The sequence below is a fragment of the Dromiciops gliroides genome, chromosome 2 (genome assembly GCF_019393635.1).
Source record: "Dromiciops gliroides isolate mDroGli1 chromosome 2, mDroGli1.pri, whole genome shotgun sequence".
NCBI classification, from domain to species: domain Eukaryota; kingdom Metazoa; phylum Chordata; class Mammalia; order Microbiotheria; family Microbiotheriidae; genus Dromiciops; species Dromiciops gliroides.
In genome coordinates this window covers 182057030-182070846 of record NC_057862.1, presented here as the reverse complement: position 1 = coordinate 182070846, position 13817 = coordinate 182057030, and the positions used below count along the sequence as shown (strand labels likewise).

General features: G+C 36.1%; 1 protein-coding gene across 1 annotated transcript in view; it reads left to right on the top strand.

The window, feature by feature from the left end:
* RYR3 (ryanodine receptor 3) overlaps positions 1-13817 on the top strand; it is a 681173-nt gene that overhangs the window by 621488 nt on the left and 45868 nt on the right. The window contains exons 77-81 of the mRNA XM_043982013.1: positions 2444-2550; positions 3049-3100; positions 12064-12117; positions 13314-13413; positions 13638-13717. Coding sequence (XP_043837948.1) covers positions 2444-2550; positions 3049-3100; positions 12064-12117; positions 13314-13413; positions 13638-13717 — 393 coding nt within the window. The remainder of the gene's footprint in view (positions 1-2443; positions 2551-3048; positions 3101-12063; positions 12118-13313; positions 13414-13637; positions 13718-13817) is intronic.

Sequence of the window (13817 nt, the reverse complement as noted above, 5' to 3'; positions counted from 1 at the left end):
GGCTCATATTCTCCAAAGGAATCTCAAAAAAAGCAGCTACTGGTTAGCTATTTGATGTTCTTATTCTAGATGACTTGTGACTTATCATAAAAGAATCCAAGTTTCTTTTCATGCATTTATAAAAGGATAACTAGATATAGTTGTAGCTAGAAATCATGACGTCTTCAGAGACAGACTAATAAACATACCTTCCTTTATGGAAACTCAAAAACTTTATCTAAGTTTTGTTCTATTAGGGACACTGGGGTATACAAAGGCCCATTTGAAAATATCAAATCCAGTGGTTAACATCTGGGAATGACTGGGGGGAAAAGATGAAACTGTCTTTGTAGCCCTTCATGTCAGCCACGTCATAAAAATAATTTAAAATGGGTTTCCAAGATATGTCAGTCAAAAAGGCATAACCAGACTCTATTTGAATCTATTTGTCATACTAGAAAAATGTCTCAAATATGCCACATGGCCATCTATTATGAGCTGTTCCCCATTACAGAGGCATCATGCTGAATACTGGGAGAGATGAGGAGTAGGGATAAAGTGGTGGCAAGTGAATGCTTCATCCTCAGAGGTTGCTACAGATAGATGAAGAGAGAACTGGGGACTTAGAGGCTCTGCTAGATTAGTATATAAATTTGCTGTTGCTGCCCCTGACCAATCAGAAGATCAGAATTGTACAAAACACAGCCTGCTTACTAATCATTAACCGCCAAAGCTATAATATAGTGTTCCATTTACCCCTCTTGATCTCACTTTCACCCCCTCGCTCAGGCACCGCTCTATTAACCTCTTCCTCCATGGTTATCAGAGATTTTGGATAGAAACAGAGGAGTATTCCTTTGAAGAAAAACTAGTACAGGATTTGGCTGTAAGTATTAACTAAACTAGGAGCAGATATCAATGTGAGTGAAAATAATTTTTATATCTGTATGTGTGTGCATTATAGAACCTGAATAATATTTCTCAAGTGCACAGATATGGTATATTAGCTATGTAACAAGAACTTCATTACCCTATTATCATGGGAATTTCATACTAAATCAAGAAACTTTGCATGCCTTTGGCAATAGGATGTCAGCCTCTTCCCAGATAAACCTCAAACTCTTGTTCAGTGATACCTCTCTTGTAAATGTTGCTCTAGATTGCCTTACCAGAACATTTAAACCCATTCTCACTTTCATGATTGAGCTTTTGGAGGGAATGTTTAAGTGTCCTCTTCCTAAAAGACTCTGCTGTGATGCCATTTATGACCACCACAAAACAAAATAAACCTCCTTGCCAGACTCAAAGTCTTATATTGTTTCAGGGGAAAAAAGCTCTCTTTTTAAGTTACTATGTCTCTATGTCATCATCCTTCCCCCCCCCCTCTCTCTCTCTCTCTCTCTCTCTCTCTCTTTCTCTCCCCTCCCCCTGCCCCCACATTCTACCTCTTGGGCTCTTTGTCTTTTTCTCTTTCTTACTTTCTCCGTCAGTCTTTTTCACCATTCTTTTTTTCTTCCTCTGTCTTTTTTTCTGTCTTTTTTCCCATTTTTTTTCTTCTTCCCTTCTTTCTCTCTTCTTCTTCTCTCCTTTTCTACTTACTCCTCTCTGGAAAAGGTAGCTGTTTAATTTGTCCACATTCCTTCTTTAGTGAAAAAATGAAGTTAACAGAAAATTTTGCCACCCTTAGCTTTTTCTGAACCATTCATGATAGCACAGATGATGGATGCTCAATAAAACACTCATTTACTGATTAGTGCCTCTTCACTTGTGCTTTTACTGATTTATTCTGGGGCCTAATAAAAAATCACTTTATGTTAAGTAACAGTTCTTATATCCCTTTTCAAAAAGGAAATAGAGCCTGGTTTGAGTTTGAGGATAAATTATCAGGTTTATGGTTCCAAGGTGGCATCCCAGAAGAATACCAGGTGTCTGAAAGAGAAAGAATAGTTTAAAAATACAATATTTTTGTTGGTCTGAACCAGGCTCAGTATTTCACCTCCAAATGGCTCATTTGGGTTATCACTTCCCCACCTAATCCATAGCCTAGCTCTCCAAGGGAATTATCCTCTGACACTGGCCAGTGGGGTTCTCTCCCTCTGCTGAATTCCAGTGGAGCCCATCTTGGAGTCTGGTGCCAAAACCTGCAAGGGGGTTCTGCTAAATAGGGTCTGTAGGACTTTACCTTTGTTGAGCTTTCTTTTCTCTGCTTTTCTTTATAATTACTTTCTTTTTGACCTAAAATTTAAAATATTTCTGTTGAGGGCTTTAAAATATTTCCCAAATTTTGCATCCCAAGAAATTGCAGTTTGAAAGAAATAAATGTTTTAGCAGGTTTTTTCTGCTCTCAGTATAATTTGCTTTGTGTCTTGTGCTTCTCTGTCTTTCCAAATGCATGTGGTGGGGAGGGGAAGAAAGTATGGCCTCATGCTAATATATTCCCCTAAATCTTAACTGTGTTGATTAGAAACCTCCAAAGGTAGAAGAGGAAGAAGAGGAGGAAGCTGAAAAGCAGCCAGACCCACTTCATCAGATCATCCTCCATTTTAGTCGGAATGCTCTCACAGAGAGAAGGTAGTACTACCCCATACTTTCCGTAACTCTCCTCCCAACTCCATAACTCTCACCTTCTCTTTGGATCTGGAACAGTAGTCACATGAGCTATAGCATCCCAAGCCTTACTTCCTACAAAAGGAAGCATTCTACTCAAAGCATCCCTTCCTGCTTCCCTTTCATCTTGAAGGAGAGGTCTTAGAGGCCTATGTTAGGCAACTGTCACTTCCTTCTCCATGTTGATAAGAGCTTTTCCTGACTGAGTGCCTGAGTAGAAACAAACTGATTTTGAAAATCACATAGAATCTGTCAGTCATTATCAGTGCATCATCCCCAGGTCATCCCTGGGCCTTAAGCTTCCCTGTATCTCACCAAGATGGTTTCTATAGTTCATCAGGGCATTTCTTAGTAATTTGGTAATGCACATAATCTAATCATTCTATTAGAATGACTTATGACAAACAAGAAACTAAAAGTACTCTAGTGCTGACTCTAATGACTTTTCTCCCTTCTTTCTAGCCATTTGGAGGATGACCCTCTTTATACTGCCTATTCAGGCATGATGGCCAAGGTAGGTTTAATTTTTTCTTATTCTAAGCCCTCAATCCCTCACATTTTCTTTTGGGGTTTTTAGTATACTTGGGGATTTTTTTTTCATAGAATCTCAGAATTGAAATGGACTTCATTAGTCATCTTTTCAGGAATTCCACCTACAAGCTTCCTGGCCAAGTGGTCAGTCAGCCTCCATTTGAAGATACTGAGAAAAAGAGTATCTATTCCTTCCTCAGGAAGCCCATTCTACTTTTTAGATAACTCAAAAATACTGTGAAGTTTTTTCCTGATATCAATCAAAAATGTTCTTCTTACATCTCCTACCCATTCATCCTAGTTAGCACTATAAATTCAATGAAAGCAGAATTCATTTGTCTTCCTCATGCAAATACTTGAATAAAGAGCCATCTATTGCTATCTCTAAAGAGATACCCCTCTGCCAGGTCTTCTGCAGGCTAAAAATCCCCAGCTTCTCTTAGTGATGCTACTATGACATTGTCTCAAGTCTCTTCACTGGAAGTCACCATGGCTAGGTATATGCCATCTATCAATGGCCTTCCTCAAATGTGATTCCCAAAACTACACAGTATTCCAGATTGATTGTGACCATGACAGAGTACAGTGGAGCAATAACTTCCTTCATTCTGGGCACTTCTTCAGTTTAAAAAATTTTTAGCTTGACAAACATCCTCCAAAAAAGAACATTTTCATAGATAAACAATATTGTATCTGAAACTGTAAAACTCTCTTTCATGCCACTTGCTTTTAAAAAATTATATGATAAATTTAACATGTAACATTTGAAACTATTCTGCTAGTCTGTTCTCCCTGAACTTGTTCAGTTCTTTTTGTATATTTAAAAAATTCACTGAACCTTTTCTTTCTTTTCATCTTTAATCATTATTGCTATACCTTTTCACCCTTTTTACTGTCTCTATCAGGATCAGGAAGTTTGTTTTCCTTGCAGCTATTCCCTCTCTGGGATTAGTGTATTATTTCCCCTCTGCCATCTCCCCTTCTCTATACCAACTTTTTCTCTGTTGAGTTTGATGTATATTTAAATAACATTTTATTTCCCCAAATTATATTTTAAAATAATTTTTAACCTTTGTTTTTAAAAGTTTTGAATTCTAATTTATTTTTTCTATTCAGAATTTTTTATTTTCCCAAATTACATGTAAAAACAAATTTTACATCAATTTTTTAAAACTTCATGTTCCAAATTCTCTTCCTCCCTCCTCACCCCATCACCCAAGAACTCAAGCAATTCAATATAAGTTATACATTAGTAGTCATGCAAAACATTTCCACATTAGCCAGGTTGTGAAAGGAAACAGACAAAAACAAAATGTCAGATAAAGGAACTAACAAAAAAAATTATGCTTCAATCTGTATTCAGATACCATAAGTTCTTTCTCTGTAGATGGACTGCATTTTTCATTAGTCCTTCAGAGTTGTCTTGGATCATTGCATTGCTGAAAATAACCAATTCATTCACAGCAAATCATCTTACATTATTGCTGGTATTTTGTATACAGTACATTTCACTGTGCTTCAGTTCATGTAGGCCTTTCCAGGTTTTTCTGATAGCATCCTGCTCATCAATTTTTATAGTAAACTAAATTTATTTAGTACTTTAAAGAGAGATTTCCTTACAAAAAACCCATGAGGTTGATAATTGCAACAACAGTAATAGACAACATTTATATAGTACCTTATACCTGACAAAGAGTTTTCTTCACAATAGCCCAGCAAAGTAAGTACCATATGTTTTATCATGATCATCATCAATCAGTCCTCATCTTCATCCAATCATCATCATCACCATCATCTTACATTGCTCTTGACTCTGCTTCAGATTTTTTCAGTTACTGTTGCTGTTTCCCTCCATCCTATTCACTCCCCATGTTATTTACTCTATTTTCTACCTTCTTTCACCCTATCCCTCCTCAAAAGGGATTTGCTTGTGACTGCCCCCTGCCCCCGTCTGCCCTCCCTTCTTTCGCCCCTCCCCTTTTATCCCCTTCCCCTCCTATTTTCCTGCAGGGTTAGATAGATTACTCTACCCAATTGAGTGTGTATGTTATTCCCTCTTTGAGCCAATTCTGATGAGAGTAAGGCTCACTTACTCCCCCACACCTCCCCCCATCTTCCTCTCCACTCCATAAGCTTTTTCTTGCTTCTTTTATGTGAGATACTTTACCTCATTCATCCTCTCCTTTTCCCTTTCTCTCAATGCATTCCTCTCTCACTCCTTAATTTTATTATTTTAAAGATATCGTTCCTTCATTTGAATTCCAGTTTCTATCCCACTCTTCTTCCTTCCCTTCCCTCCTCCCTGAGATGGTAAGCAATCTGATATAGGTTACACATGTATAGTCATGTAAAACATTTCCATATTAGTCATTTTATACAAGAAGATGAGAGAGAGAAAAAGAGAGAGTATACTTCAGTCTATATTAGACAACAAGTTCCTTCTCTGGAGGTGGATAACATTTTTCATCATCATTGTATAATCCCTTCCAATTGCTTACATAAATTTACTTTTCTAGATTTCTCTTGACTAGTTTTCATATTTTCATCAGGAATGATTGACAGTCCTCTGTTTCATTAAAGGTCCTGGCTAGGTGTCTCTGACTGGTCTCTTATCATACTGGGAGACTTCACTGGTATTAGCTTTTCTGGCAGCCTCCTTTCTTATTGTCCATGAATATTTGGCCGACTTTTTGTGCAGTTCTAAGGAGAATTAAATTACTTCCTGTAGTTTCTTACTAGATTTTTAAATCTATATTTAGTTTGTACTATTTTTAGGTCTTTACAGGAATAGGAGTGGAAACCGGACGTCCTACCTCCATTCAGACAGCTATCTTGGCTGGAAATTTGACGAAATTTAGCCTAAGATCACATCACATTGGGGGAAATCTAGAAAAGTAAACTTATGTAAGCAATTGGACCATCGCCAGCCATCCCCCCCCAGCACAAACCACCAGGGAGGCCTTGACCCAACTGTTGACCAGTAGTAAAACCCCACCTGAGGCTGGCCAATAGCAAGATCCCACCCCTGGGGCATGCTAGCAGAGTGTCTCTTTTTCCATAGCAACCCAGGAGCAGGGTCCCAACCCTTAGTCAGATTTTCAACAAAATTACTCTACCAAGGCCTGTTAACAGAGAAGGCCTGTTAATGAAGCAACCCAGCAGCAGAGAACCACCCCTGGGGCAGACCAGCAACAAGATTCCTCTTACAGGGCCAGTCACCAGAAAGGCTTCTGTTAACTATAGCAACCCAGCCTCAGGGCAACACCCCTGGAGAAGGCCAGCCCACATCCAGGGAAGGCCAAAAGGGAGGACCAATCCACCAATACCCATTAGAAGGAAGCTTACCCTACAGAGAAATCAAGCAGCTAAGCCCTGAAGCTGGGTGAAATCCACCAGTAAGACCCAGAGACTCAGCCCAAAAACTTGGAACAGTACAAGACTAGAGCCCTACTTTCATAAAACAAGTCGCAAAAATGGCATAAAAATGAGCAAAACAAACAAACAAAAAAGCTTGACTACAGAAAGTAACTATGGTGATAAGGAAGATCAAGACAAAAACTTAGAGGAGGACAATAGTAACAAAATTCTACAGATGAAGCTTCAAAAAAAAATGTAAATTGGTCTCAAGCCCAAAAAGAATTCCTAGAAGAACTTTAAAAGGAAAAAAAGGAATTCAATAAAGTTAAACTGTTTATTTTTCTATATGACAAGACAATATTTGTAAGTGTTAACTTTATTATGAGAGTAATTAGAAGGAGTATATGTAGACAGAGGGCATGGTTATAAGGTGACATTGATAGTACGACACCACAAAAAAAACCAAAAAGGGTAAAGAAGAAATTACATGGAAGAAAAAGGAGGGGTAAATTGTCCCACAAAAAAGAAGTGTGAAAGAACTATTATAATGGAGTAAAAGATGGGGCAGAGGAGAGCAAAGATTAAACCTTACTTTCATCAAATTTATCTCAAAAAGGGAATAGCATGCATACTCAGTTGGATATAGAAGTTTATCTTGCCCTATAAGGATATAAAAAAGGGACAGGGATAATAGGAGAGGGCAGACTGATACAAAGGAGGGAATATTGAGGAAAGAGGTGATGAGAAGTAAAACACTTGTGAAGAGGGAAAGGGTGGGTGGTAAAAGTGGGGAGAAATAAACAGGCAAAAAATAGCATGGAAGGAAATAAGCAGTTAGTTATCATGACTATAAATGTGAATGGAATAAACTAACCCATTAACTGTAAGCAAACAGCAGAATGGATTATAAGACAAAATCCTACATGTTGTTTACAAGAAACATATTTGAAGAAGAGAGATACACACAGGGTAAAGATAAAGGGCTGGAACAGAAATTATTATGCTTCAGCCGAAGCAAAGAAAGATCTAATTAAAAGAGATAAAGAAGGAAACTATCTTGCTGAAAAGTACCACAGACAATGAAATCATATCAACATTAACATATATGCACCAAATGGTATAGCACCTAAATTTTTGAAGAAGTTGAATGAGTTACAGAAGGAAATAGATAATAAAAGTATACTAGTAGAGGATCTTAACCTTCACCTCAGAACTGGATAAATGTAACCAAAAATAAATTAATCAATCAATCAATAAACAATCAAGAAAGAAGTTAAGAAAATGAATAAAATCCTGGAAAGGTTAGATATGATAGATCTCTAGAGAAAATTAAATGGGAATAGAAAAGAGTATATCTTCTCAGCAGTACGTGGGAAATACACAAAAATTGACCATTTATTAGGGCATAAAAACCTCACAACCAGATCCAATAAAGCAGAAATCGTAAAACACATTCTTTTCAAATCATAATACAGTAAAATTATATTCAATAATGCACAATTGAAAGAGATTAAAATCAATCTGAAATTAAATAATCTGATCCTAAAAAACAATTGGGTGAAAGAACAAATTTAGAAATAATGATGAGACAACATATGAAAATTTATGGGATGCAGCCAAAGCAGTGCTTAGGCAAAAATATATATCCCTAACTGCTTACATCAGTGAAATAGAGGGGGAAAACAGATCAATGAATCAGGCATCCAATTGAAAAAAACTAGAAAATGAACAAAATTTAAAATCCCCAGTTAAACACCAAATTGGAAATCCTAAAAATCAAAGGAGAGATTAATAAAATTGAAAGTAAAAAAACCATTGAACTAATAAATAATTAAACTAGAAGCAGGTTTTATGGAGAGGGGAACAATAAAATAGATGATAAACCAATAGTTAATTTGATTTTAAAAAGGAAAGAATAAAACCAAATTACTAATATCAAAAATGAAAGGGATGAACTCACCACCAATCAAGAGAAAATTAAGACAATTGTGAGTAACTATTTTGCCCAAGTATATACCAATAAATTTGACAATCTAAATGAAACGGATGAATATCTACAAAAATATAAATTACCCAGATTAATAGAAGAAGAAATAAAATACTTAACCCAATTTTAGAAAAAGAAAGTGAAGAAAACATCAATGTACTTCCTAAGTAAAGAATCCCCAGGATTAGATGGATTCACAAGTGAATTCTACCAAATATTTAAAGAACAAATAATAACAATACTAAATAAAATATTTGGGAAAATAAGTAAAGGAGTCCTACCAAATTCCTTTTATGAAACAAATATGGTGCTGATACCCAAACAAGGAAGAGCCAAAACAGAAAAAGAAAATTATAGACCAATCTCCCTAATGAATATTAATGCAAAATTTTTAAATGAAATACTAGAAAAAAATTACAGCAATATATCACAATAATTATACAATATGACCAAGTGGGATTTATACCAGGAATGCAGGGCTGGTTCAATATTAGGAAAACTATCAGCATAACTGACCATATCAATTTAAAAAAAACAACAGAAATCATATTATTATCTGAATAGATGCAAAAAAATTGACAAACTACAACATCCATTCCTATTAAAAATACTAGAAAGCATAGAGATAAATGAGCTTACCTTAAAATGATAAGGAATATTTATCTAAAACCATTAGCAAGCATTATCTGTAATGGGGATAAGCTAGAAGTCTTCCCAGTATAGTCAGGGATGAAGCAAGGATGCCCATTATTATTATCACTATTATTTAATATTGTACTAGAAATGTTATCTATATCAATAAGAAAAGAAAAAGAAATTAAAGAAATTAGAGTAGGTAATGAGGAAACAAAACTATCACTCTTTGTAGATGATATACTTAGAAAATCCTAGAGAAAAAACTAAATAACTACTTGAATTTATGAACAACTTTAGCAAAGTTGTAGGATACAAAATAAACCCACATAAATTATAAGAATTTCTATATATTACCAACAAAGTCCAGCAACAGCAGATAGAAATTCCATTTAAAATAACTGTAGGTAATATAAAATACTTGGGAGTCTACCTGTCAAGACAAACCCAGGAACTTTATGACCAGAACTATAAAACACTTTCCACGCAAATAAAGTCAGATCTAAATAATTGGAAAAATATTAATTGCTCATGGATAGTGTGAGCTAATATAGTAAAAATGACAATCCTACCTAAGTTAATTTATTTAGTACCATACCTATCAAACTATCCAAAAAAATTTTAAAGATCTAGAAAAAATATCAAAATTCACCTGTTCATCTGGAAGACCAAAAGCTCAAGGATATCAAGGGAATCAAGGAAAAGAAATGTGAAAGAAGGTAGTCTAGCAGTACCAGATTTCAAACTGTATTATAAAGCAGTAATTATCAAAACAATACTGGTTAAGAAATAGAGAGGTGGATCAGAGAGATAGAATAGGCAGAACACCATAGTAAATGGCTATAGTAATCTAGTATATGATAAACCCAAAGAACCTAGCTTTTGGAACAAAAACTTACTATTTGACAGAAACTTCTGGGAAAACTGAAAAACAGTATGGCAAAAACTAGGTATATACCAGTATCTCACACTGTATACTAAAATAAGGTCAAGATGGGTACAGGATTTACACATAAAGGGTGATTCCATGCTCTCTTAATTTACTTATGGTATCACTCGGATTTATGGACAGAGGAAGAATTTAGGACGAAAGAACATATGCAGACAACAGCAATAATATAAAATGTAAAATAGATCATTTTGATTACATAAAATTTAAAAGATTTTGCACAAACAAAACTAATGTAACCAAGATTATAAGGAAAGCAGAAAATTGGGAGACAATCTTCAGATCCAGTGTTTCTGTTAAAAGCCTCAAATCTAAAATATATAAAGAACTGAGTCAAATTTATAAAAAATATAAGTCATTCCCCCATTGAGAAATGGTCAAAGGATATGAACAGGCAGTTTTCAGACAAAGAAATCAAAGCTATCTATAGCCATATGAAAAAATCCTCTAAATCACTATTGATCAGAGAAATGCAGATTAAAACAACTTTGAGGTATCACCTCACAACTATCAGAGTGGCAAATATGACAAAAAAGGAAAATATTGGATGTGGGGGCAGATGTGGGAAAACTGGGACACTAATCCATTGTTGGTGGAGTTGTGAACAGATCCAACCATTTTGGAGAGCAATTAGGAACTATGCGCAAAGGGCTATCAAACTGTTCATACCCTATGATCCAGTAATGCCACTGCTAGGTTTATATCCCAAAGATATCCATTAGAGGAGAAAAAAGACCTCTTTACACAAAAATATTTATAGCATCTCTTTTTTGTGACAGCTAAGAATTGTAAATCAAAGGAATGGCCATCAATTGGAGAATGGCTAGAGAAGCTGTGGTGTATGATTGTGATGGAATATTATTGTACTATAATAAATGACAGGGGCAGCTAGGTGGTGAAGTGGATAGAACACCAGCCCTAGAGTCAGGAGGAACTCAGTTCAAATCTGGCCTCAAAAATTTGACACTTACTAGCTGTGTGACCCTGGGCAAGTCATTTAACCACAATTGCCTCACCAAAAAAAGAAAAAGAAAGAAAGAAAGAAAGAAAAGAAATCACAGGCAGGATGATTTCAGAAAGGCCTGGATAGACTTATATGAACTGATGTATAGTGAAGTGAGCAGAACCAGGAGAACGTTGTGCACAGTGACAGCAATATTATTTGACGAAGAACTGTGAATGACTTAACTATTCTCAGCAATACACCGATCCAAGACTATCCCAAAGGACTAATGATGAAACATACTATCCACCTCCAAAAAAAGAACTGATGTTGATTGAACAGAGACTGAAGCATGCTATTTTTTCACTTTATTTCTTTCATTCTTTCCTTTAATCAAGTTTTCTTATTCAAAATTACTAATATGGTAATGTTTTGAATAATTGCACATGTACAACCTATACGTGATTGCTTACCACTTCAGGGATTGGGAAGGGGAGCAATAAAAGGAGGGATAAAATTTGGAACTCAAAACTTTTTTTTTTTTTTGTGGGGCAGTTGGGGTTAAGTGACTTGCCCAGGGTCACACAGCTAGTAAGTGTCAAGTGTCTGAGGCCGAATTTGAACTCAGGTCCTTCTGTATCCAAGGCCAGTGCTTTATCCACTGTGCCACCTAGCTGCCCCGGAACTCAAAACTTTAAATGAAAATGTTTATTTCCCCCCCAAAATGTAAGATAATTATGCATGTATAACCTATATCTGATTGCTTATCACCTCAGGAAGGGAAGAGGAGAGGGAGGGAAAGAGGGATAAAAATTGGAACCCAAAGCTAAATAAAAATGTTTATGACAATAAAATTAAATTTCAAAAAATGTAAAGACAAAAAGAATGCAATACAGCTATAAATATTTTTTTAAAAGACTAGAGGCCATGAAGTTCCTGTGAATGATCTTCTCTTCCCTGCTCTCAGACAACAGGACAGAGAATTAGTGCTTTCACCAGATTGCTTGCCTTCTAATTTGATTATTTTTTTTCTTCCCCTTCCCCTTCCCCACCCAATATCTATCCAATGTAATCTAGAGTTGTCAGAGTGGTGAAGAGGAAGAAGAAGAAGAAAAGGAAAAGACATTTGAAGTGAGTCTTCTTCAGAATTTGAACACTGGTAACCCCTTTCAAGCCAGCATATCAGGAACCCAGGATGGCTGCCTGGGATGAAAAGATGGATGGGAACATTGAATCCTTGCTAATCATTCTACAAACACTATCTACAAAGTGCCTTGTACCCCTGAGCTCTAGGTACATGCAACAGCAGATAGGAATGGAAAATTGTAAAAAACTAACTGTGCTTTGGGTTAGCTATGCTACTTTGGAATGGTCCCTATATAGATCAACAGAGTTTTTGTTTTTTTAATGTATCAGTTCCTCCATCTACTGAAGTTTTAAGGAATTTGTTTATCAAAGTGGTCTCTGCTCTTGTCTCTTTCTTGTTCTCTCTCTCTCTCTCTCTCTCTCTCTCTCTCTCACACACACACACACACACACACACCATTGTGCATTCATATGCACATACACAACAATACAAGAATATGGCTGAACTGAACATATTAATCCATTATCATTCTTTTTTTCTTTCACCTGTTATTTATTATTCTTCATGGTGCAATCAAAAGATCACTGGATTTGGAATCAGGGAACTCTGTTCAAATCCCATTTCTGACCTATGAAACCATAAGCAAACCACTTCACCTCCCTAGTTCTCAGTTGTTGTTTTTCATCTGTAAAAGGAAAAAGTTGGACAAGATGACCTTCCAACTCTAAATATATACTCCTTTGAGTACATATGCCCCAAGGCATTCTGGATGAAAAATAGTTTTCCCAAATATACAGGCAAATATATATGGCTGTTTTATACCATACCTCTCTAGAGAAAGCCCACTCTATGCCCCCAAGCATGGAAAAGAATTAGAAAACAATCTGTGGGCTAAATTTTCCTTTTGTAGGAATCAAAGTAGGAGAAAACTCTTATACTCAGAGGTTCATGGGATGGAATTTGACCTTCACAATATGAATGGAGTAAAGGTGAACAGTTTTGAAACAAGGGAAATATCAGAAAATTAATTCCAGAGATTTTTTTCATTGTGATTATTATGTGTCTTTATCACCTTCTCCTATGAACTCTATTCTCATTCTCTCTCTCTCTCTCTCTCTCTCTCTCTCTCTCTCTCTCTCTCTCTCTCTCTTTCTCTCTCTCTTTCTCTCTCTCACACACACAAATATGCACCTTTTATTTTTCTGGCTAGTAAGGTTTTCTTGTACTTTTTCTCATTCAGGAAAAAGAAATGGAAAAGCAGAAAACTCTTTATCAGCAAGCTCGTTTGCATGACCGTGGTGCTGCAGAGATGGTCCTCCAGATGATTAGTGCTAGTAAAGGTAATATTGTATGAAGAGTCAGTATTTTGTTAAACCTGGATACAATTATATTTATGAAATTTCTTACTGGAAACTGTCTAAAGCTGGGTGCTGATTATATAATAAGTGGCAATTAAATACTCATTATGAAGCACATTCACCAAAGTTCATGCACTATTTTCCTAATGGTTAATCAATTACTTGAATGGAGATGTAACGATTCTGTCTTCTCTTCGGTATGATAGGTGAGATGGGACCCATGGTTGTAGAGACTCTGAAGCTCGGCATTGCCATTCTGAATGGGGGCAACCCTGGAGTGCAGCAGGTAATAGTGCTCCACATCTAGGTAGCATCTCCAGAACGTTCCCAAACCTCAGGTCTTTAGGGAATGAGAGGCTCTTTAGGCTGTTGCCAAGAGAAGGAAT